Source organism: Rhinatrema bivittatum, chromosome 1 (assembly GCF_901001135.1).
Source record: "Rhinatrema bivittatum chromosome 1, aRhiBiv1.1, whole genome shotgun sequence".
NCBI classification, from domain to species: Eukaryota; Metazoa; Chordata; class Amphibia; order Gymnophiona; family Rhinatrematidae; genus Rhinatrema; species Rhinatrema bivittatum.
In genome coordinates, this window is record NC_042615.1 from 54,625,474 (window position 1) to 54,648,049 (window position 22,576).

The 22,576-nt window shown below is 41.0% G+C and overlaps 1 protein-coding gene across 1 annotated transcript in view; it reads right to left on the reverse strand.

Annotated features, from left to right (window-relative positions):
• The window catches only part of LRBA (LPS responsive beige-like anchor protein), a 1,658,631-nt gene that overhangs the window by 15,460 nt on the left and 1,620,595 nt on the right, over positions 1 to 22,576 (reverse strand). Inside the window, 2 exon segments of the mRNA XM_029605291.1 lie at positions 10,934 to 11,130; positions 12,004 to 12,105. Coding sequence (XP_029461151.1) covers positions 10,934 to 11,130; positions 12,004 to 12,105 — 299 coding nt within the window.

A 22,576-nucleotide genomic window follows, 5' to 3' on the forward strand; every position in this document is an offset into this window, starting at 1 on the left:
ATTAAATTAAGGCTACAATTTCAAGCCATTCAACATGATGGGCTTAGCAAGGATCCTGTGCCTGCCTTACTACTGTAAACTGCCTGATTGTCAAAGAAAAAATGGTTTGAACATGAGAAAAAGGTAGTCACCCTTGTCAGGCATTAAAAGCAGTATCAAACTTTACCTGGAGATATAACAAAATTAGGGATATAAGTGTGAAGATAGATTTCCCATATTCTGTTTCAATTTTAATGTTGAATTTATTTAGAGAAAGCTATGCATGGCACTTGAAGATAAAAAAATGAAAATAAGCACCTTCATTTTTCTAAAGATCACAAAATTCAGTCCCTTAAATTGAAACCAAATGAAGCACAGAGACTTCAGGAGCCCATTTACAGAAAAAAAAGGTTTGTCACCTCTCCCTCTATTCCATTTTCTAACCTATGGTACAGCAGGGGTTATGGGGAAGCTATCGTATTGGGAAAAGTGTGTATTTTTATTTAACTATTTCTACTCAATGATACTTTTTTCATCCTAAACAAACTAAACTATATACTATTTTCTTGCTAAGGCTTTTACAAATATACCAGATTCATCCATTATAGAAGTACATTTTATGGGGTATTGCAGATAACTTTACAAACACAAACAATACAGTACGGTACCCTTTCTTCTCACACAAACACACACCTTGAATTAATACAGAGTTTATATAATTATCTGGGCATCCCTTGCCTCAATCCACAATCTGAATCACTGCTTAGCTTCATGAACAAATTCCAAAGTACACAGAGGCCAGTATTTACTTCTGCAAGTCCAGGTACTACTTTGTTACTGCTGGGAAAATGACTTCTGTAAAGCTCCAACACCTGAAAGTCCCTGCCATTTCGTTTTGCAGAAAAGACCTCCTGCCTTTTTATTAAATTTCAAAAATAACAGACTGGAAAATAAACTAATTTGTTCCTTTGGGTGAAATAGAATACAATAACTTTATTTCTAGGAGTGGACTTGCTGGTTTCGTATTTAAGTTATTCATTAAGTCATCTAAACATTGCACGGTAGATGTGCTGTGACACGCTGTTAGACAAGGTTCCGTTCAGCAAGGCTGTCTTTAAAATAAAAACAGGTGGAAAGCGGTGATTAGACCTTGAGCTTCTATAAGCAGCCTGGACGTCTCCAAGTAGGTTTCTTGTAGCATATTTAAAAAAAAAAAAGTTGGCCCGAGCCCCATGATCGTAAATTGTTACCTTTGTTGACATCCTGCTAGCCAAGCCAACCATGACACTTGAAACTATCTTGGGGAACTTTCCACCACTCTGGCTCAAAATACAAACGTGAACTGTATGTTTAACCCACCGTTTCCTCTGCTGCCCTCTTCCATCTGTCTGCTCCCTCCCTGCCTCCCCTCGGCTTTTCTTTCCTTCCGCTGCATCCAGTGACTACATCAGTCTGATATAGCCGGTGGGCAGGTCCTGATTTCCAGAACCACTCTTTAATCACACTCTTGCCACTTGCTTGCTGAAAAGATGAAGTACAGAAGCTCTTGCAGAAAAGGTTGTGGGTTGCTGAATGTAAAACCCAACTGGGACTGCTTTAAAAAAACAACCCAACAACATTGTGAAGTATGTGTGTGTTATACTATGAGCCTGCCTCCAGCCAAATTCCCTAAGCTTTCAGTACCGACAAACACTGCAGAAATTGTTTTAACCATCAAGGGATTTCAAGAGGCTTTGCAGATTTATTAGGCTGGCGGACTGCACAACCCCAACTGAAAGTGACAGATTATCAGCATTATCAAAGTTTACATTTAAAGAAAATGTAAAATGGGCGTGCTCTGAAAACAGCAGCTCAGTGTCGCACCTACATTATGTGACGCACTCAAGAGGCAGTAGAAAGAAATGAAAAGCTTTTTGCTGCCCGTGTGCAGTGGTTTCCATACCGCTGCAGCCTTCCAGCTCCCCTCATTTCTGTACAACAGTTGTGCCCTCCGAATGTACGCATGACTTGGGAACTGCTGCCTTCAGATAACATTTGTTATATGGAAGTAATTTACCATGCTTACACACATGGATTGTCTTCAAGAAAAAAACAGGGGAACAAAAACATTTCCAAAGGATGGAAGAGACCCTATTTTCTAATTTTTACATTTTAAACAAGGAAGACAACTCAAAATGACAACCCAGGCCCTAGAAATGATGGAGCTGTGCTCTACACCTCAAGGCGGCCATGAAGAATGCTCAGGACAAACCTAACAACTGCCCAGGAGGTTGCGTCTAGACCAGGGGGTCCCAACCTTTTGCGTAGCATTGGCCCTTTTTCAACCTCCTAAAATTATGCGGACCCCTATATGCATCTTTTGAATGTTTACATACAGTTAAATGCTATACGGAAAACTAACTAATGTAACAATAATATGCACTTCAGAATCATTGGTAATGTATAAAACAAATTCAATATGGAATTGTTTGTGATATCACCTGAGCTCTCCCTTCTACTCTGCCCTTATGGCCCCCTTCATGAGTGCTACCTCCCACTTCCGCCATGGTTCCTTCCCTCCTCTCCTGCTTCTCACTTCCTGAGTGCTCACCTTTCTGCTCTTTCCTCCCTTAAATCCCTTCTCTGGTTCTGTCCCTCCTCCCTTCTTGAGTGCGTACCCTCCTGTCCCGGTGTTCTCCCTCCTGCCCCTACTTGCACCGACCTAGGCCACCTTCCCTTCTGGTTTTCTCTCCTGTGTCTTCTTCCCTGGTCCTCCCCCTCAAGGCCCCTTCCCAAATTCTTTCCCTCCAGCTTTCCTTCCTCTCTCCTGCCCTTCCTCCACCGTCTCTTTCTGAGTGCTGCATACCCCCATGGCCCCTTCTCAAGTGCCTTGCTTCCTGTCTTCTTCCCATTGTAGCCCCTTCCCTCTCCTCACACCCTCATCTTAAGTCTTTTATTTATTTGGATTTATTCCCCACCTTTTCGAATAAGAAAATCACCCAAGGCTGGGTACAATATATTGAAAAGGTAACATCCAGTCTGAAGGAGATTTAACAGCTCTGGCCTGAAGGAGACTTCAGTAAGGACTAAACTTGATATCCATCAACAACAGGGTTAAACTAGGTAAAATGGAAATCAGGACTAAACTTGAAATAAATCAACAACAGGGCTAAGAACTGAACATGTCTCAGTAAAATCAATTCAGGACTAATTAGACAAGACTGCAAACATCTCAGCACAAATTTAGCAGCATTTTCAAGGCACTCACATGAATACAAACATTTCAGTAAACATTAGATTGCAGCAGCACATTTAAGGCACCTTTATTATGTGCCAGTTTATAACAGTCCCTCCTGCCCTCCTCCCTCCAAGCCTTCTCAGTGCAGCTTTTCCCCCTCACTGTCAGACCAGCAGAACAGCTAGCGCACATGTAAGAATGGCCAGAAGTACTCCTCAGGGTCATCACTCTGCTCGCTGTGACCCTGGTCATGTGGAGCAGCAGTTGCTGAAGGTGCTGGTAGCAGCATGCTTCCCCTCTTCCTCTTGGTGCAGCTCCAAGCTCCTTGCGGTGGTAATCAGCCACATTCTTTTCCACCTCCTCTATGTGCCAGTTTGAGCTTCTTGAGGCTGCAATCTTCTTCTCCTTGCCATAGGATCAGACAGAGCAATTAAGCAGCAGGAGACTCAGAGCAGAGCCCCTCAGAAGTGAGACCAGCTTGCTCTATTGAACAGTAATTGCATTTTCTTTGTTTCCCTGCTGGCAGATCCCTTGTGATTGTCTTGCGGACCCCAGGTTGGGAACCATTGGTCTAGACAATAGTAGGACGTGAATGTGTGGCATGAACCTCATGTCGCAGCCTTGCAAATCGATCTCACATGGGCAACTGATGCCATATGGCCATCTAGAGTCAGACCTTTTTAGATGCAATAGAAAGGGATGCAATTGTTATCCAATTATTGCATTCTCAGATCTATTAGGAACAAAAGAAACAAAGTTGGGTGGACCTTTTATGGGTTTGGGCTCACATCAGGTAGATAGCAACAGCTCTTCTAATCAAAGGAAATAAAAAGTCTTTTTGCCTTTATGAACATGTGGCGTAGGCAAAAATATTAGGATGATGGACTGATCAAGGTGGAAATCTAACACTTCCTTAAGCAGGAACTTGGGATGTGTGTAGAGCACTACCCTATTATAATGAATCTGTTATAAGATGGACATGTTATTTAGGTTTGGAGCTCACTGACCTTTGGACATTATCCAAACTGCAACTTTCCAGGTCAAGTATTCAAGCTCATAGTAGGCTTGAGGCTGAAAGGGGGCTTTCATCAGCTAGGTAAGAACTACACTGAAGTACCATAACATTGTGGGAGGCTTAATGGAAGATTCATCACTTCCTTGACTTTATATCTGAAGAGATTTCCATCAATAAAAGGCAGACAGTGTGGAATTTAGATAGTTAAGACCATCTAGTTATGGTTATCTTGGACCTATGTATCAAAGTCAGCTACTCAAAATGGAGTACTGTTGTGGAACAGATAGCTGAGTTAATAAATATGTGTTTGTATCTAAGTCTTATGATCTAATTAAGACTGATAGATTAAGTCATAACTGTCTGAAAACAAGAATTATTTTAAGCCTGCACTTGGGTATTGGATCATAATGAAACTGCAATTGCTCCTCTTTTCGTAGGAGATAAACCTGTTTTTTTGGTTGAAAGAGTGAAGAACATTACGTGATGCTCCATCTAAGATGGAGGGAAAAGGACAACCTGTCCTTGGATCTCAAATGGAGGATAAGATCTAAACTGGAGAAAAGGGGTGTATTAGTCAGTATATTTTTATATGAAGGAATAAATCTCCTGTGTTATTGGCTCTATGAGATGATGATGTCATGAGAATATGATGCAAGGGAATAGGTAATAATGTATGCATTGGCTGTGGATGTGGGTAAGGAAAATGTAAAGTATGTAATGAGTTGCCTATATAAGCTACAGGGAGCAAACAGTCTTTTTTTTTTTTTAGATTTTTGTTAGAGTTATACTTCAGACAAACTATCTAAAAGAGGAAGTTTTGGTTTCATGTCAGATTTTCTTGTTTAATGTCACTTTGCTCCAAGACAAATTGGGATCTGGAGATCAGTTTTATTCTGAAGCCAGGAATTTTTAAAGGAAATAAGGGACTGGTTTTCCTAATTCCTGCAATAGTTTCATGGAATATCCTTCAGTCCATGTACTAATAGGTAGCAGATTTTAAACAAATTGGAAAAAGTATTTTTTCATTCACGCACAATTAAGCTATGGAATTTATGTCAGAGACTGTGGTCAAGGTATCTAGCATAGCTGAGTTAAAAAAAAAAAAGGGTTTGGATAAGTTAGTGGAAGTCCATAAACAGTTATTACCCAGGTAGACTTGGGGATAGCCACTGCTTATCCCTGTTAGTGGGGAACAAGAAATTGACCTACTCTTTAGAACCTGTCAGGTACTTCCTAGAGTTCCAGATTGACCACTGTCAGAGATAGGATGCGGGAGTTGATGGATCCTTGGTCTGACCAGGCATGGCAAATCTTGTGTTCTTATGTCAGTAAGCCTTTCCTTTACATAGAAACATGATGGCAGAAAAACACCATATGGCCTATCTAGTCTGCTCTTCCACACCAACTACTCAGCCTTACAACTACTACTCCTTCAGAGATCCTCTGTGTTTATTTCATATTTTCTTGAATTCAGATACTGTCCTTGTCTCCATCACTTCCATCTTCTTGAAACCCAGGTGTACTGAGCTGTGGATTCGATACTTCATGGTTCTTTTCAAGATGAACTAGACAACTACATGCTGGTGTGGTAAATATGGAATGTTGAATTCCATAGCTCTGTGGACTTAACACCTTCTGTCTGCCTTTTTAACAAGTGGAAGCACAGTTCGTCTGTTCTCCCATAACCTCTTCCATACACACTGAATGAATACATGGATGGGCACAACCACCAATTCTTGAGGGTTATCCAGGTTTTTGAGGAGGATAAGAGGATGTGCTCTGGGGTCACCCTCAACCTGCAACTCAAAAGGGATGGCCTTAGCCATCATCTAGATCAGTGGTTCTCAACCCTGTCCTGGGGACCCCCCAGCCAGTCGGGTTTTCATGATATCCACAATGAATATGCATGAGAGAAAATTTGCATGTTATGGAGGCAGTGTATGCAAATTTTCTCTCATGCATATTCATTGTGGATATCATGAAAACCCGGAAGTCAGCGGAGTACTCCCATTTAGAACAGTGCTTCTCTGACAGATATACAGAACCCAGGAATCCTCAAACTCCAAATTAGGCTTAATGTATGTCTGGAAACAGACCAGTCCTGTAGCTGAAGACCTCTATGGACTAAAAAGTTGAATCCTTGGTATTAGGATCAAGTGATAGAAAGGCTTCCTGCTCTAAACCTGTTAAATTCTGACTCCATGCCGAGTAGTGTTGAAATAGGCTTGGGGCACCAGATCTGCATTAGCATGAAGAGGAGGATCATTTGACACACCTTGCAGTGTAGAAGTGCTTGACACTGGGTCTTTGGCATATTTGATAAGTCAATGTACATATCAGTGATTCTCCTGTCTAACTTCCCCTCAAAGAATGCCATAAACAACTGGACATGGATTTGTGGATGGGTGGGGATCATCTTATAGAGAAGTGGACATTCTCCATGGTTCTCTGGAATTAAGGTCAAAGGCTCTGTACTGGACCTCTGCAGACTAGTGTGATGATGTATTTGACTGGGAGACAGAATTTACTCCAGAAGCAGTCACTTTGGAAAGTACAGAATCTTCTGCATCTCCTTGATCCAGCAGACATGTGTCAAAGAAGTGCATTGATGCTTTGAAGTCTCTGCTTGGTGCTGGCTTTCTTTGCCTCTTTACTCATGTGCTCAGATCCCTTGCCTTGGGCCTGCAGAACCTTTAACTGCTGGTGGTAAATTGGACTTGCTGGTAAAGATTTCTTAAATTTTGGAGAAAAAAAACATTTTTCTTAAAATATTAAACTATTACAGGCTGTGTATAGTGGATGTTAGCTTTTAAAGCTACTATTGTTTGCAAGTGTTAAGAATTGTAATATCTTAGAATAATAGACTTTGGACTAATTTTGTGAGCTAGTATAAGTTAGTATTTGTAAATATAAAGAATTGTATGTGTTTTCAGGAAAATAGATTTTGGATTTTCTGAGTTAGTAAATGTCAGTAGCTGTTTATAAGTATTAAAATTGCGAGTTTACAAAGGTCACTTACTTGATCTGAAAATAAGTTGCCCAGGAACCAGTACACTGGTTCCTGGGCAACTAGTCACTAGTTTGATTCCCATTCCCACCCCAGTCACTTTTTTTGTTGGGAGGAAAATAATCAAAATAAGTGTCAATTAGTGATTTAGAATAATATAATCATTTTTAATCATTTTTAATTATTGACTAATTTTAATGTTGTTGCTGGCCCTTCACAAATTAACATAAGTCACTTAGGGGGAGTCATTCATCAAATCGCGTTAGGGCCCTAATGCCCATGACAACGCCATAACGCACGCGATAATCGCGAGATGTGTATGCACATTTTTAAAAATGTGGTCAAATGGGAGGAGTTTAGAAGGCGTTTACAAAAATGAGGGGTGCTTAACGTTGCATTATGCTGTGCATTATGGCCGAAATGGGATTTGCACTCTCTCCTCTCTATCTAGCAGCTATGAATCTAGCTCGAAAGGACAATGTACAAATCTCATCTTTGTATACCTTTCCTCACTCCAAATCTTCAATGATGTGTACAGTGGTGTTTGTACCTCTGACTGTGCATGTAAAACTGTCCCCCAAACCCTAGCCCACCACCCAAACCTCAATCCAAGTTACTAGTTGGCCCTCTTACAGAGGTAAAGTTCACTTATCTGAGAGCCTTATAAAAAGTCTCTCTCACTCTCTCCCCAGCAGCAGCCCAAAATGTGATAAAATTTAATGTGCATCGAGGTAAAATAGCTATGTGATGTGGTATCAGTAAAATTACCCTAACCATGCCCCCTTTGTTTTAATCACGGGTGCTATTTTTTGCAATTTTATAGCAAAATGCTGAACCTAGGCCTTAGTTATCAATTTTAAAACCTAATAAACCAAATAAATAATTTAAAAACGTTAATAAAATGTATTTATTTATTTAAAAGTTATTTATAAACTGCCTTACTGATTTAAATACATTGTCCAAGGCGATGTATATCTGGCAAATAAAACAATCAATAAAACATTCAACATGTATAATACACATAAAACCCCTTAAATTGAGGATATGCCTGCTCCTTAATTAGCTTTTAAAACTTAAGCAACTCAATAAAATTCAGATACAGACAGAGGTTCAGCAGCGAGTTGGGGACTACCAGTCTTTTGCACCAAGTGCATATCTACCTGCTGGTTAGAGATTGTATATGTGTACCTGGTGCAAAGAGCTCCTGGCTCTCAGAGAACGAGTCCGATCTCTGGAGGATTCAGAGGCAGAGAGGTATACAGAGGAGACCTGCAGGGGCTTGGTAGAGCGGTGCCAACTCCAATCAAGCAGCCCTTGTGCTGCTTTAGAGAAGCAAGGTCACTTGGCAGGAGACCATCACCTTAGTGTGGCAGGAAGTGATTGTGTAGCTAGGGCCTGCCCTCCAGGTGATGCTTTATCTTCTCACACTGAGGATGTCTCTCCAGGACTGTGTGCCCAAAAGGGAAGAGTTAGGATGGCCACTGTAGTGGGTGATTTGATCACTAGAAATGTAGATAGCTGGGTAGCATTTGGGGAAATGAGGATTGCTTGGCAACTTGGTATGAAGGCAGTAGACCTCATTCACCATCTAGATAAGAATTTAGAGAGTGATAAAAGCGAGCTGGCTGTCATGTTACATGTGGATACTAATGACATAGGGAGATCCTGGAGATTAAATTTAGGCTCTTAGATATGGATCTGAAATCCAGAACCTCCAGAGTAGCATGCTCAGAAATACTCCTCACTCCACACACAGGACACCACAGGCAGGCTGAGCTCCAGAGTCTCAATGTATGGGTGAGATGATGGTGCAGGTAAGAGGGTTTAGGATTTGTTAGGAAGTGGGGGACATTCTGGGGAAAAGGGGGGGGGGGGGTGCTATTCTGATGGGATGGTCTCCACCTTAACCAGAGTGGAACCAGGCTGCTGGTGCTAACATTTTAAAAGGAGATAGAGCAGTTTTTAAATTAGCCCATGGGGGAAAGCCAACAATCATTAAGAAATGCATGGTTCAGAGGGCTATATCGTCCAAAGATATTTGCAAAACAGGGAAATTAGAATATCCCAGTAGAGAGGTTGTGTTTAAGGCTGAACTACCCTAGGCATAGACAAACAGCATCCGGATATGAATACACTAAACTACCTGCATCACTTGCTAACAAGCAGTTTGTGAATACAAAGAGAAAAGGAAGAACAAATAAAAAACATATTTAAAAATGTCTGGCTGCGAATGCCAGAAGACTGAACAGTAAGACTGGTAAGTTAAAACAGTGTTTCCCAAACCTCTCCTGAAGGCACATCTAACCAGTCGGGTTTTCAGGATATCCATAATGAATATACCTTAGATAGATTTGCACAGATTTCACACCCTGGATCTTCAGTCTGTCTCATGCATATTAATTGTGGCAATCCTTAAACCCCGACTGGCTAGGTGTGCCTCCAGAAGAGGGCTGAGAAACACTGAGTTAGAATGTATGGCATTCTAGCAAGATTCAAATCAAATCGTAGAAAGTACTTTTTCATTCAATCCATTATCAAACTGTGGAATCTATTGCTCGAGGATGTGATCAAGGCGATTAGCATAGTGGGGTTTAAAAGAGGTTTGAACAAGTGCCTAGAGGAAAAGTCCAGAAAGCATTATTAGCCAAATATACTAAAGAAAGCTATTGCTATCCTTGGGAGTAATAGGAATTAGCGTGGCTTTATGAGATCTGCCAGGTACTTGCAACCTGACTGGCCACTTTTGGAGATAGGATACTGGGCTCTATGGACCTTATCTAACCCAGCATGGCAATTCTTATGTTTTTATTAGTCCCAGCTCCTATGCCTGTCCTCTAATAAAGGAGTCAAAGAGCTAATATTTATTTTTATAGCGCTACTGGACATACACAATGCTGTACAATGGTGATATGAATTCAGGTACAGGAAAACTCTGTCCCAAAGAGCTTACAATCTAAGTGGGTACCTGAGATTAAGAGATTTGGCCAAGGTGACAAGGAGTGCCAGTGGGAGTAGGATTTCAAACCTGGCTTCCCTGGTTCTCAGCCTGCTGCTCTAACCACTAAGCCACTCATCATCCTAAGGGCCTCTCTAATGCAGCAGCCTATTCACTACTACCTGATAAAGCACCAATAGATGGCACCCTCTGCTTTCAATCAGTGGTTCTCAAATTTGTTCTTGGGAAAATCATAATTAGCTTGGTTTTAGGATGATCGTAATGAATGTGCATGGGATATATTTACTTGCACTGACCAGATTCTTAGACCACATTTTCCAAAATGATTTTTCCCTTTAACCTTTGTCTAGGCAACTAAGAATGGTGATGGTCAGAAACATCATTGGCTGATTGCTGCTATTTGCAAAGAGCATAGATCTATATTAGAGAGATATGGTAGCGAGAGCACAATATCATGATATTTAAAGATCTGGCTCTGTTTTTTTTTTTTTGTAGAACTAGTTGGGAACGATCATCTGCAACTGGAGAAAAAAGTGCTTCAGGATTGGACATGTACAGTAAAACAAATGCTAAATGAGAGTGGCTGACTATGCAGTCACAGCGTCAGAATTGGCAGTAAGAAAGGGAACCATTGACTGTGCCACAGAAGAAACGCACACTTTTTATATTTTTTTTAAACTCCTTTCTTCCTTGCCGTGGAGATTAGCCCGAGAGCCCCATCTATTTTGAATCTAGATCTTTTATATCCTTTGCACTTACCCTTGTATTGTCTTCAGTCTCCATGGTGGCCTGCAGTTTGCCATTCACACTGAATACGCAGAAAAGGCCCTTCTCATAGTACACCACACAGTGGCCTTCTCTTGAGGCCTGGATGAGTTTTGGTCGCAGACAATTGTTGGGACCCTCCAAAGTCCTCAAAAGGTCTCCATTCATAGAATGTATCAGACATGGTCCTTCTGAGAAGAGAGAGAGTCAACAGAAAAGCGACAGTCTGGTCACTGCAGTTTCCCATGAAAATATCCCTTAAATCATTAGAAGTTGAGAAGAAACACTATTTCTTTTGGGATTTCCTAGAAGTGTAATTGTCAATGGAAAAAAATAATTAAAGTCTCAGCCAGTTATTCTGACTTTAGAAGACAATTGACAAAGCAATTTGCCTGGGTAATGAAACCGTTATCTGGTAATTTCACCAGATGAAACTGCCCTCCCCTCATCAGCTAAAAGTATGTGTGCAGCTTCTCTGCATGTACATTTTTAGCACTGGGAAGCAGCAGCGGGGTGAGGGCGGATGGGGGGAAGTTAATGCAGGGATTTCATTTGGTACCTGTGGTCTTTGCCAAACCAAATTTAAAAATTAACTTGCAGGTCCAGCATACTATTCAGAGCATTCAAAATTGCCCCTTTACTTCTTAATAGACCAACGATTAAACTAGTTTTCAAATACTGCTACAATTAAAGGAGTCTGTTTATTAAAGTAATACAATGTAATTAGCTATGTAACACCACTTCTATGTTAATATTGTATATACTTTATTTAAAATATTAAAGGCATGTATTAATGTTGCTTTGACTTATTATTCCTTCTTGCTTGTTCCCACACCTCATGTTTTCCTATCTAAACAAATGATGAGTTACTTTGACCTTAATACTGAAACTGCAACATCCCAAAGAAACAGCCAACAAAAGAGATGTCTAAAAATGAATATTGGCCAGCAAATGAGTCAAGTAAATTACTCTTGTGCTTTTTATCTTTTCTTAATCAAAGCTATCATCCATACTGACCTTGTAAATCTATTTTAACAGAATTGTGGTACAAAAGCATCGCTCACCTTTGGAACCACTTATTACCAGCCCAAGTTCAGCACAAACTGTAGCGCAGGTGATCTCACAGTCATGGCCTGTCAGAATAGCTCGGGGAGTAGTAAATTCATCTGCAAAGATACCACCACCAGCAAAACAGTAAGTACAGTGGCCTGTGTAGTACAATTCAAGACCAACATTCATATTTCATCCTTAAGCTTTATACACCTTGCAACTTCCATAACTGCGTAAAGAATAGAAGGAATCAACTGCACTCTCATATAGGGAGGCAAGGTCTGCATCTGTATTCATTGATGTGAAGGTCTAAAGAGCCTGATTTATCCAAGTTTTCACTTATGGTATAGGAACAGCAATATCAGTGACCCCACTCAAATTTCCTTTCACCCTTCCCCTGGGCTGGGCTAGAGCAATACAATATTGCTTTTTGCCTAACAGAGGGATATTAACAAGGATGCATCCGTCCAAGTTTAAATTAAAGGATACAGTACTCAGGGAAATATATGAATGGTAAGAGTCTCAACAGCTTGCTGTAGCCTCGCTACCCATAGGAAGGGTGGGTAGCAAATATTTAAAAATAGAAAATAAATAATAAAATAAATAATCGTACTAAAAAGCTGACAGAGATAAGAGAAGGGAAAATAAAAATCCATGACTATGTACTAATATGTTCAGGCACAAAGTTTACATTTGCTTTGCAGATTCAATCAAACGTCACAGGCTATTTCTGAAACAGGAAGATGAGAGTCTAGAAAATATATCGTAATGCAAAGCTTTCATGACTGACCAATTGCTCTGATTCTGATTTCATTCCTGAAATAGGATTTGATTTGTTACTGTTTGAAGTTTTTGAAAGCTCTGCTTTACTTACTTACACTCACCATTATAAATTTTAATACATTGGGCTGCTGCTATGCACAACCCCCATGTAGGTATCAACTGATAAATATAAGGCTAAAAAATGGAGCCACGAAAGGACTTTTTAAAACAGGAAATGGATACAATAAAAAAGTACACATTTTTATTCCAGTCCATAAAACTGTACAACTCGGTTCTCTGTTTACAGCAAGATAATCAGTCCCACTTGTGCTGCTGCCCAGTGGAGCATTTCCTAGCAAGCTGCAGAAAAGCCCAGAAAGCTTTACTTGACCTGTGCGAGATTTTCCACCCCGCTGCCCTTGCGTGGGGCCCTGTTAGCCCTATATAAAAGCTTAGGAAATCAACTCCAAAAAGGGGGGGAGGCAGGAAGAAATGTGGGGCTATTTTCCTGTCCAACGAGGATGCCCATCACAGGTATTTAATTTTACGGCTTTAAGGAATGGAATAAAATGTGTACTTTTTACAATTTTACATAACTACAGACAAGTAGGATGAATCTTTCAACAAAAAAGGGAAAAAATGGCAGATGGGTGGAACAATGAGACTGATATTCAAAAAAACACTAAGCTGACTTAAGACCCCCAACTTTTTTGCTGAAAATTGACATAAATTTAGGTACCTAAAACTTAAAAGGGTAGATTTTTAAATCCGCATGGGCGTCCATGTGCGCGCAGTTCCCGGCTCACGCACATGGCAGCACCAATTTTATAACATGTGCAGTTGACGTGCGCATTTTATAAAATCCATTACCCACACTCACATTTGCGCCTAATTTTATACTGGCACGCAGGGGGGAAATTTTACTATATGCGTGTGGTGACGTGATAGGGTTTTTCCCCAGTTCCTGCCCAGTTCGCTCCAATAAACGAGTGGACTGGGAGGGAATGTCCTAAACCAGATAGCTAACCTTCCTCCCTAAAGCCCCCTAACTAACCTCATTTTTTTTTTTTTTTTTTTAACTTACCTGCTCTCCGGAGCAGTAAGCAGGTTGCGCGTGCTGGTCCGATCCTGGTGCACGCTTAAACGGGACAGCACCTAATGGTGCTCGCCCTCGCCCCACCCAGACCTCGTCCCCTGCATGCCCCTTTTTCATCACGCTGGTCTTTGGTGTTTACCGGGAGATATACACGTGGCGGTGGGCCTTTGAAAATACCCGCGGCAGTATCGCCCGGTTTTCACACGCATGGGTCTTTTAAAATTAGGCCTCAAGTATCTAAATGTAAGCCTGTTATTCATTTGCTTAGAGTTAAGCTCCTAAGTTAGGTGCCTAGTGCTGAAAATCTATCTTAACGCTTCATTTTTCCCCCCACCGTAGCTCCAACACTGTTGGCCACCCACTAAATCTAGGACCTAATTGTAGGGATTCAGCCCTAGTACATTTTCAAAAGGGCCAATTTAGGATCCTTAACCCTTTGAAAAATTCAGCCTCAATATTTTCTTGAGGTAAGATCCCTCTTTTTAAATAGAAGACAACCTAAAATTATAAAACTAGAACTTAGATTCTACCCTTCAAAGAGATCCTGAAGGACAAAACAACCAAATCTGCTGTTGGATTAAAAATCAGTGCCCAAACAGTAATGGGAAGTAAATATATGGTCAGGAGTCATTTGGCAGCCTTGCAATCTTGGCAGTAGAGGTCGGTCTTAGACTGGCAATTGGCACAGCCCCAACATGCCCTTCTAGAATCAGACCTGGTGGGCATAACCAATGGAGATGCAATCTGCTTAGAAATGGTATGTTGGGTTATAGTAAGTCCAGTCCTGTTTGGATCAAATGAAACAAAGCTGGATGGAGCTTCTATGGGTTTTGGTCTGATCCAGGCAGAAACCCATAGCTCTTTTGTAATCCAAAATGTACATGGCAGGCTGGACTCTCCCGGCATTCCTCCCCTTACAAAAGATGCCAAACACTTATAATGGGTTACCAAAGGTCACAGTTTATTTATAAATCTTGCACAATCCAAGCCTGACAACATCATACTCTGTTCACACATTCGCACATAAACTCTCACACCCCATGATATCAGGGCAACACACTGCCATGTGCCATCAGCATGCTGCCAACAGCCCACCAAGGCTTCAGAGACAATTCCGGCAGGCTTCTGCTGCATGCCCAGGCCTCTGAGCCAGGTCCCAACTTAAGAGGATCCACATTCCAGCCAGGGACCTCACTGCCCACATGCTGCTTCATGAAGCAGCCCCCCAGCTATACATACGTCTCCATGTCGTCCACGTGAATCCAAAACTTACTGCTTATACATTTAAAATAACCTCGGCTCAAGTTTTCCACCAACAACTGCGAGATAAGCAAATGCAACCATAACACAATGTAAGAAAACCAAGAGAAAGGCAAGAGGGAGGGAGAAAATGTTGGTGCTGCTGCCACAAGGGGAATGAAGGTACAATCAACCCCGAGCAGAAAAAAACAGAAAAGCTCAACCCCCTACCAATGTCCTCCTCAAGTGATCCAATCTGTGCCAAAAAAGGACAGAGAGGATTGAGTTTCCCAAGAATTGGAAAAAAGCTCTTACTCTAATAATTTCCATGGAAGGAAGAAATCTTATCTTTGGAGCAGGAGAGTTCCAGTTTGTGCTGTCCAGAATGGATCTGGGATCCGCAAGGCAAACTGCTGTGATTCTTCAATGAAAAGAAGAATTATTCTGACTTATCTAGACAGTGTAACAATGTGCCAGGATGGTGCTAAATACTGGGAAGAAAAGGAGTCTCTGCCAACGTGATATCTCAGGGAAAGGAGACGAGAGGAGTCTTTCTGTAAAGGTGCACTATTCAGATTTTCAGGTAGCATTAAAGGTGTAGGGACTCCCATTATCTAGCTGGTAGGAGGGGGTAGGGAGCCTACAGTCCTCGGAGGCTGCACACCAGCTGGGTTTTCAGGATATCCCTAATGAATATGCAAATGATTGCACACACACTGCCTCAAATATAGGTAACATTTAACTCATATATTCATTAGGGATATTCATAAAAGCCAACCAGTGTGCAGCCCTGAAGGCCTGGAGATAACCAAACCTGTCACAGTGAAGTAAGGAGTGTCCTATCAGTTTGACTTATTGGATGTGTAGATGAAGACTACTGATTTTTCACTCAGTAAATGTACAGTCTGTCAAATAATTTCTATGGAGTAAGATTTATTACAATAAAGGTTTTGTTGGAATACCATTTGAAATGTGAGAATTTTTCAGAGTCTAGATCATTTTACTGTAAAGGCCTCAAAGTGAGGTTTCCCCCTATTCGGGAACAAACCATACCCTGTGCTCCCTTTTGTAGTTAGGACACAGGAGAGGGGATTACAAAAGATTGGACAGAGATGGGGTACCCTTTTATATGGTGCTGATAAGCACTAGTTGCACCAAGATGAACTGTAACAAAATTAGAATTCTGAAACGGAGAGAATGGATGCTAATAGTTTAAGAAAACGAAAAGATTCTCCTCATGCAGATATATCTTATTCCTTCTATAAAACGGAATATCTCAGGAGTTATGTTGGGTTTGATGCAACCTGCGCACGCAGAGCCGAGCACCCTGCCTCCCTTCCCTCCGAGGCTGCTCTGATTTCGGAGCGGCCTTGGAAGGTCCCCCCACCTTTCCCTCCCTTCCCCTATCTAACCCACCACCCAGCCCTAACTAAATCCCCCCCCCACCTCATTTCGTGGAGTTATGCCTGCCTCTGGCAGGCGTAACTTGCGCACGCCGCCGGCTCCCTGCCCCAGCACAGGCCTCTGTGCTGGAACACTTGGACCCGCCCCTGGACTGCTGTCATGCCTCCGGCCCCGCCCACGGACCACTGCCACGCCCATGGACACGCCCCCGGTCCGCTCCTTATTCGAAGCTCCGGGACATAGGCTCGGTGCGCGCAGGGGGAGCTTGGGGCAGGTTTTCGGGGGCTACGCGCGTACCCCTTTGAAAATCTGCCCCTATACTTCTCCAGGGAGCATCATAGGAGTTGTTCACCTATCGACACTTGCAGCTTTTTCAGTCCATATGTGGAAAATAAGTAGAGCTTTAAGTGACTAAGAGCATGCTGAAAATTGTTTAAAATAAATAAATAAAATAAAGCGGCCATATTTTTGTACCAATGATTAAAACAGCGTGTGACCACTGCAATACAAGCATATGAGTCATAGCTCTGACGGTCCTTTTTTCTAGTGTACAGTTTATAATAGCATCATTAATTCAAATAACCTTTAAATAAATTGTTTTCAGATAAGATTTTTCAAAATATATTTAATACATAAAAGTATTTGGAATGACGGTTATATAAAATGGCTAAATATTATAAACTAAAGTAAAAAATTAACAAAATACCAAAAATATACCAACTATCCTTTATAGATGCCCGATAGTTCTCAGTTTATTTTTCAAATTACATTTGAATTCTTTAATGAACTACCGGTAAATATTATTTAAAAAACATAAGCACTAATTGCATTTAAAAAGGTTGGTGATTATATGCAGGAGATATTCTGGTACTAGCTTGTAAATGATCTTTTCACAAATAATGTTCACTCTCTGGCTTTTAATGTTCAAATGTTGAAATTGCAGTTTGAGATGCTTTCTTTTCCTCACAGTTTGGCTATGTAAGAATATCTTTTTTGGTCTTTCTATTACACACACACTTTCTATGAAAATGCTGTGCTTTAATTCAATTAATCACAAATAAAATGAATGCATTTTTACATTAAGCTCTGTTTTCCATTTGTTCATGAGCTTGCCACTAAATTACAGTCAAGACAACCACATAAAAACTAAAGTCCTGCAAACCAGCTGTCACAGCACAAATGGAAATACAGCAGAATGCGCTATAAGAAGTCTCACTAGGCAGTTTAATTTGATCATTTTAATTCATTAGTTAAGTATACATTACTAAAGCTATTCTGTACTTTTTATCAGAACCATATTTTTTAATATTAGTATGCTTGTGTTTATATTATTAAAGCACTCTATCTTTTTTTCATGAATAAATTAATATTCAGGACCCTAACCTTTGCACTTCCTAGAAAAGCCTGTAATTATGTTTCTTCAGACTAACCCCGGGGTTTCCTGTGGTGCATGTCATGTGCTGTGGAAACATTTGATAACCTGACAGAATGCATAAGCTTACATCTAAAGACCCGCCTCTTCTTTGAACACAGTTTTCCCAAAGGAAACAATATATTTGGGTAAACTCTCAACCTAGAACAAAATCCAGAAGTGAAGCACATAGGGAACCAGCTACTAAAACACTACCCAGTAGAGACCAAAACACGTTAGTTCCTAGACTGATATCACAATTAATATTGGGATTTTAAAGAACATTTCTACATGTGTGAAGTTAAATTCCATGTCATTTCCCCCTTCCCCCTGTTCCTCTCCAATCAGGAGAGGATATTTCAGGACAACAATTTTCTATAAATTTAGCTACTGGCTGTGTAAATCCTGTCCTCCATTTCTCCAACTGGAAAATTAGAGAATCATAATTGTTTTACAAATAACCAAAGAAAACTCTTAACAAAGCTTATAAATAGTACATCTTGTTTATTAGATTAAATCTAAGATTAATGAATCATAGTTTGGAGACAAAGCAGAGAAAGAAGCTTTGCACCCAATGGGGCAGATTTTCAAAGGGTACGAGCATAAGATAAGCACGTAACCCCCGAAAAGCTACCCCATCCACCCCTGAGCACGCTGAGCCTATGTTGCATAGGCTCGGCGGCGCACGCAAGCCCTGGGACGCGTGTAAGTCCCGGGGCTTTCCTGGGGGGCGTGTCGGGGGCGTGTCACGGCCGGCGCATCACCTGGGGGCGTTCCGGGGGTGGGGACGTGGACGTGGTTCCGGCCCAGGGCGTTTCGGGGCGTGGCCGAGGCCTACAAAACTGCTCCCGGGCTGGGGAATCGTGCGCCGGCAGCCATCCAGCGTGCACGAATTACGCCTGCCTCGGGCAGGCGTACCTTTTATAAGAAAGGTAGGGGGGGTTAGATAGGGCTGGGGGGTGGGTTAGGTAGGGGAGGGGAGGGGAGGGGAAGGTGGGGGAAGGCGGAAGGAAAGTTCCCTCCGAGGCCGCTCCGATTTCGAAGCGGCCTCGCAGGGAACGGAGGCAGGCTGCGCGGCTCCGCACGTGCAGGCTGCCGATTTTGCGCTGCTCGGCACGCGCAGGATGCCAATTTTGCACAGCCTTGCGCGCGCCGACCCCGGATTTTAAAAGATACGCACGGCTACGCGTCTATCTATTAAAATCCAGCATACTCTTGTTTGCGCCGGGAGCGCGAACAAAAGTATGCGCGCGAATACTTTTTTAAAATCTGCCCCAATATGTTGATGTTGTAACCTCTAATTGTATGAGTTATATCAAACAACATAATACACTCAGCATGAAACAATATAAATATTTTCTGATGGGCAATTAGTTTCCAAAATATGCACTTCTGGAGAGTCCAGGGATCTGGAGAAGAGCTGTTGAAAATATTTTAGTTTACGACAGTTTAACAGATTCTGAACATTTTCATGATGCGAAATATGTACCAGTTTCTTTCAGCGAAGGGAAGGGACCCCCTTTAAGCTGCTTGCCTTCTTGGAGATTTCTCCTCTTGATTGCCATTTTCGGGTCTACTAGACAAATACAGCTTAGTGTTTGCATAATTGCCAGGTTCTTGTGGCCTGGTTTGGCCTATGTTGGAAAAAGGATGCTGGGCTTGATGGACCATTGGTCTGACCCAGCATGGCAATTTCTTATGTTCTAACTCACTCTGTCACTTATATATGCTCTCAATCGCACAATTACACACATGCACACTCTCTCACTTACATAGGCTCTCAATCACACAATTACACGCATCCTCATTTACATAGGCTCTTCTCCCAACTATTTCCATTCTTTCATGTCCTGAAAAAGATATAATCCTCAGAACTGAGCACACCTTTCCATAGGCATCTAAACATACTGGTAACTCTCCCTGCTGCTTTATTACACTGACTGACAAACTTCAAACCAAGTAAAATAATTTCTCCTAGAGTTAAAACACAACTTCCTGACCCTTCGCTATTCTTTCAGTTTTTTTTTCAAATCACCTTTCATTGCATCCTATTACAAATATTTTTCTAATATGGCACAAAATTCAAATCTAACTTAAATAAGCTTATATTATGCGGGAGGGTGAAAAGTAGAGCTTCCCAACTTTGGAACTGCTATATAATCATAGGCTTAAAATACCAAATTATTTTTTTAAATATATTTGAATGCAATAAAATCAATAAGCAGACTAGCAACCCACTGATGCTCAAAACATACATATCTAGTGCGGTAATCTTGAACATGTCTGCAATGTCCATAACCAAAGTTGCTAGTGATTTAGCTAACAACTTCAACTCTGACATGGTGCCATGTTTTGCGGTAAGTAAGAGACCCCCTGCTTCCGGGTATAACTTGTATATAAGCCCCTGATGCAGCATACATGAAACATGGTATTACGTTGGGCATTTTTCTTCCAGATTTATACAGGGAACTATTTTTCTTTCCACCTTTCACCTTTTATTTGCAACAGAAAAATTAAAAAATTTAAATACTGCATAAGAAACATTGTTGGATATTTGGACACTTGGACCAATGATTAAAACATGACCCATTTTGTGCTACAAAGTGAGCAAACTTCTTGAAAGAGTAACCTGTACATGGATCTATGAAGGTTCTTTTTCAAATATTGAATGCTTGCTTTGCTATTGATAACAATGTTCAAGGCCTACCTTACAGAGTTTGGCAAACAAAATTGAACATTTTTCAAGTGCTCTTCAATTATATTCATTAGTATTTGCATTTGATTTAAAAGACTCCTTTTTGTGGTAATATATCGTATCAGGAACAACATTCAAAACTTCAACATAAAACTTTAACACATCCAACGCAAAAAGAGGAAATCTTTGGCAAGTTCAAAATACACAGATTGAAATGCTGCAAAACGTTTTCCCTGTTCTCCATCTTCCTATGCAAAATCTCACTGTTTCTTATTAAAGCCAGGGAAGAATTCTGTAGGGATTCCAAACTTTCAATCTTCTTTTGCTGTTCCTGAAATACCTGAGAATGGATACCAGTCTGTTGATGGAATAATTCAAAAGAGGACATAGCCAATCAATCCTGTTTGTGAGAGAATTCTCCAAAGTATGAACAAAGTGAAGGCATGGTTATTTCCTGATGGGGGTTGCTAATTATAGCAGGGTATGTGGTATTTCTCCAGGCATTTAAAAGGGTTTTTAGGTTGTGCAGATGTTTTTACTTTTTATATATTTTAATAATTTTATTTTATATTTTGCTGTTTTTATTGCTGATTTGTGAATTGTTTTATTGATTCTTTTGATATGTTGTACACCATTCCGGCTAGTTTATACTGTGTGTGCAGTATATAAAAACTTGAAATAAAGTAGCAACCGCAGTCTACAATGTCTCTAGAGTAATAATGAAAGGCTTAATCAGACGTAAAGGGGCTGATGAAAACTGAAAAACCAAAGATTCTCCATCAAGACTGAAATGGAAGTCCAACCCCATAACAGCACCAGACCCAGCATGCATAGCCGACTCAGGAACCAAGTTGGAGGACTGGAACACTTGCTCTAGAGCTAAACCTCTGCTTATACCCAAAGGAGGAGGTGGTCTAGGATCAGGACTGAGAGAAGAAGAAATCTTAGAGGGAGCAGAAGGAGTCCCTTCAAGCCTATCCCTGAACTACATTGACGATTGAAAAAGAAATCCTGACTTGCCTGAGAAGTTAAAACTGGAGGTGTTGCCTTGGCTGGGCCCAGATGAACAACTCCCGTTCTTTTCTTCCCCACTGTCTGATGAACTGCCAGATAGGGAACCTGCACAAGGGGCAGTGCCCCGCAGACTCTGTGATTGAAAGAGGCCCTCTCTGATGACGTCAGGACCCTCGCTTTCACTGCAAGGCTGTTCCAGGAAGCAGCACACAAGCAGACAGGCAGGCAACTACTTCCAATTTCCCCTTTGGTGCCATTATTGTATTGGCTTCCAGTGGGGTGGAATTACAGATATTTTTGTGTCCTTTTCAAACAGATAAAGTTTCCTCACATGTCCTTCCACAATATCATTAAAAAAAATATATTGAAAAGCACTAGCTGAGACACTAAGCCCTGAAAAACTTTTCCTTCACTAGAATGGATGCCATCAGCTATAACAAGTTCTGCAGCTTAATCAGCTGCTCATCCAGTTAACAACTTTCTGATTTACTCCCATACTGGATAGTTTGTTTAGCGTCTTTTGTATGCAGTGGTGTCAAAAGCTTTCCTGAACTTCATATAGCCAACACTGATTGTACCATCTTGATCCTCAAACAATGCAATGAAGCTTGTTTGAGAAGATCTCCCTCTTGTGAAACCATGTTGTCTAGTATCCAGTGTTTTAATGTACTGCACTATCCTTTTCTTTAATACTGTTTTTATAACTTTGGCTACTACTGAAGCTAGATTTACAGGTTTATACTTATTTGCTGCCTCATTTCCACTTTTGTGACACAGAATGACATCTACCCTTCTACAGGCCCTCTAAGTCTCCCCTGTCTCTAAAGACAACCTGAAGTATAGACAGCAATTCCTTGAGCTCCTTTAGTATTCTGAGGTGTTCTCCATCATGCCCTATTGTATGATCTATTCCTTTAAGTACTATCTTCTCTGAAAAATGCATCTGTAATCATTTTACAAACATTT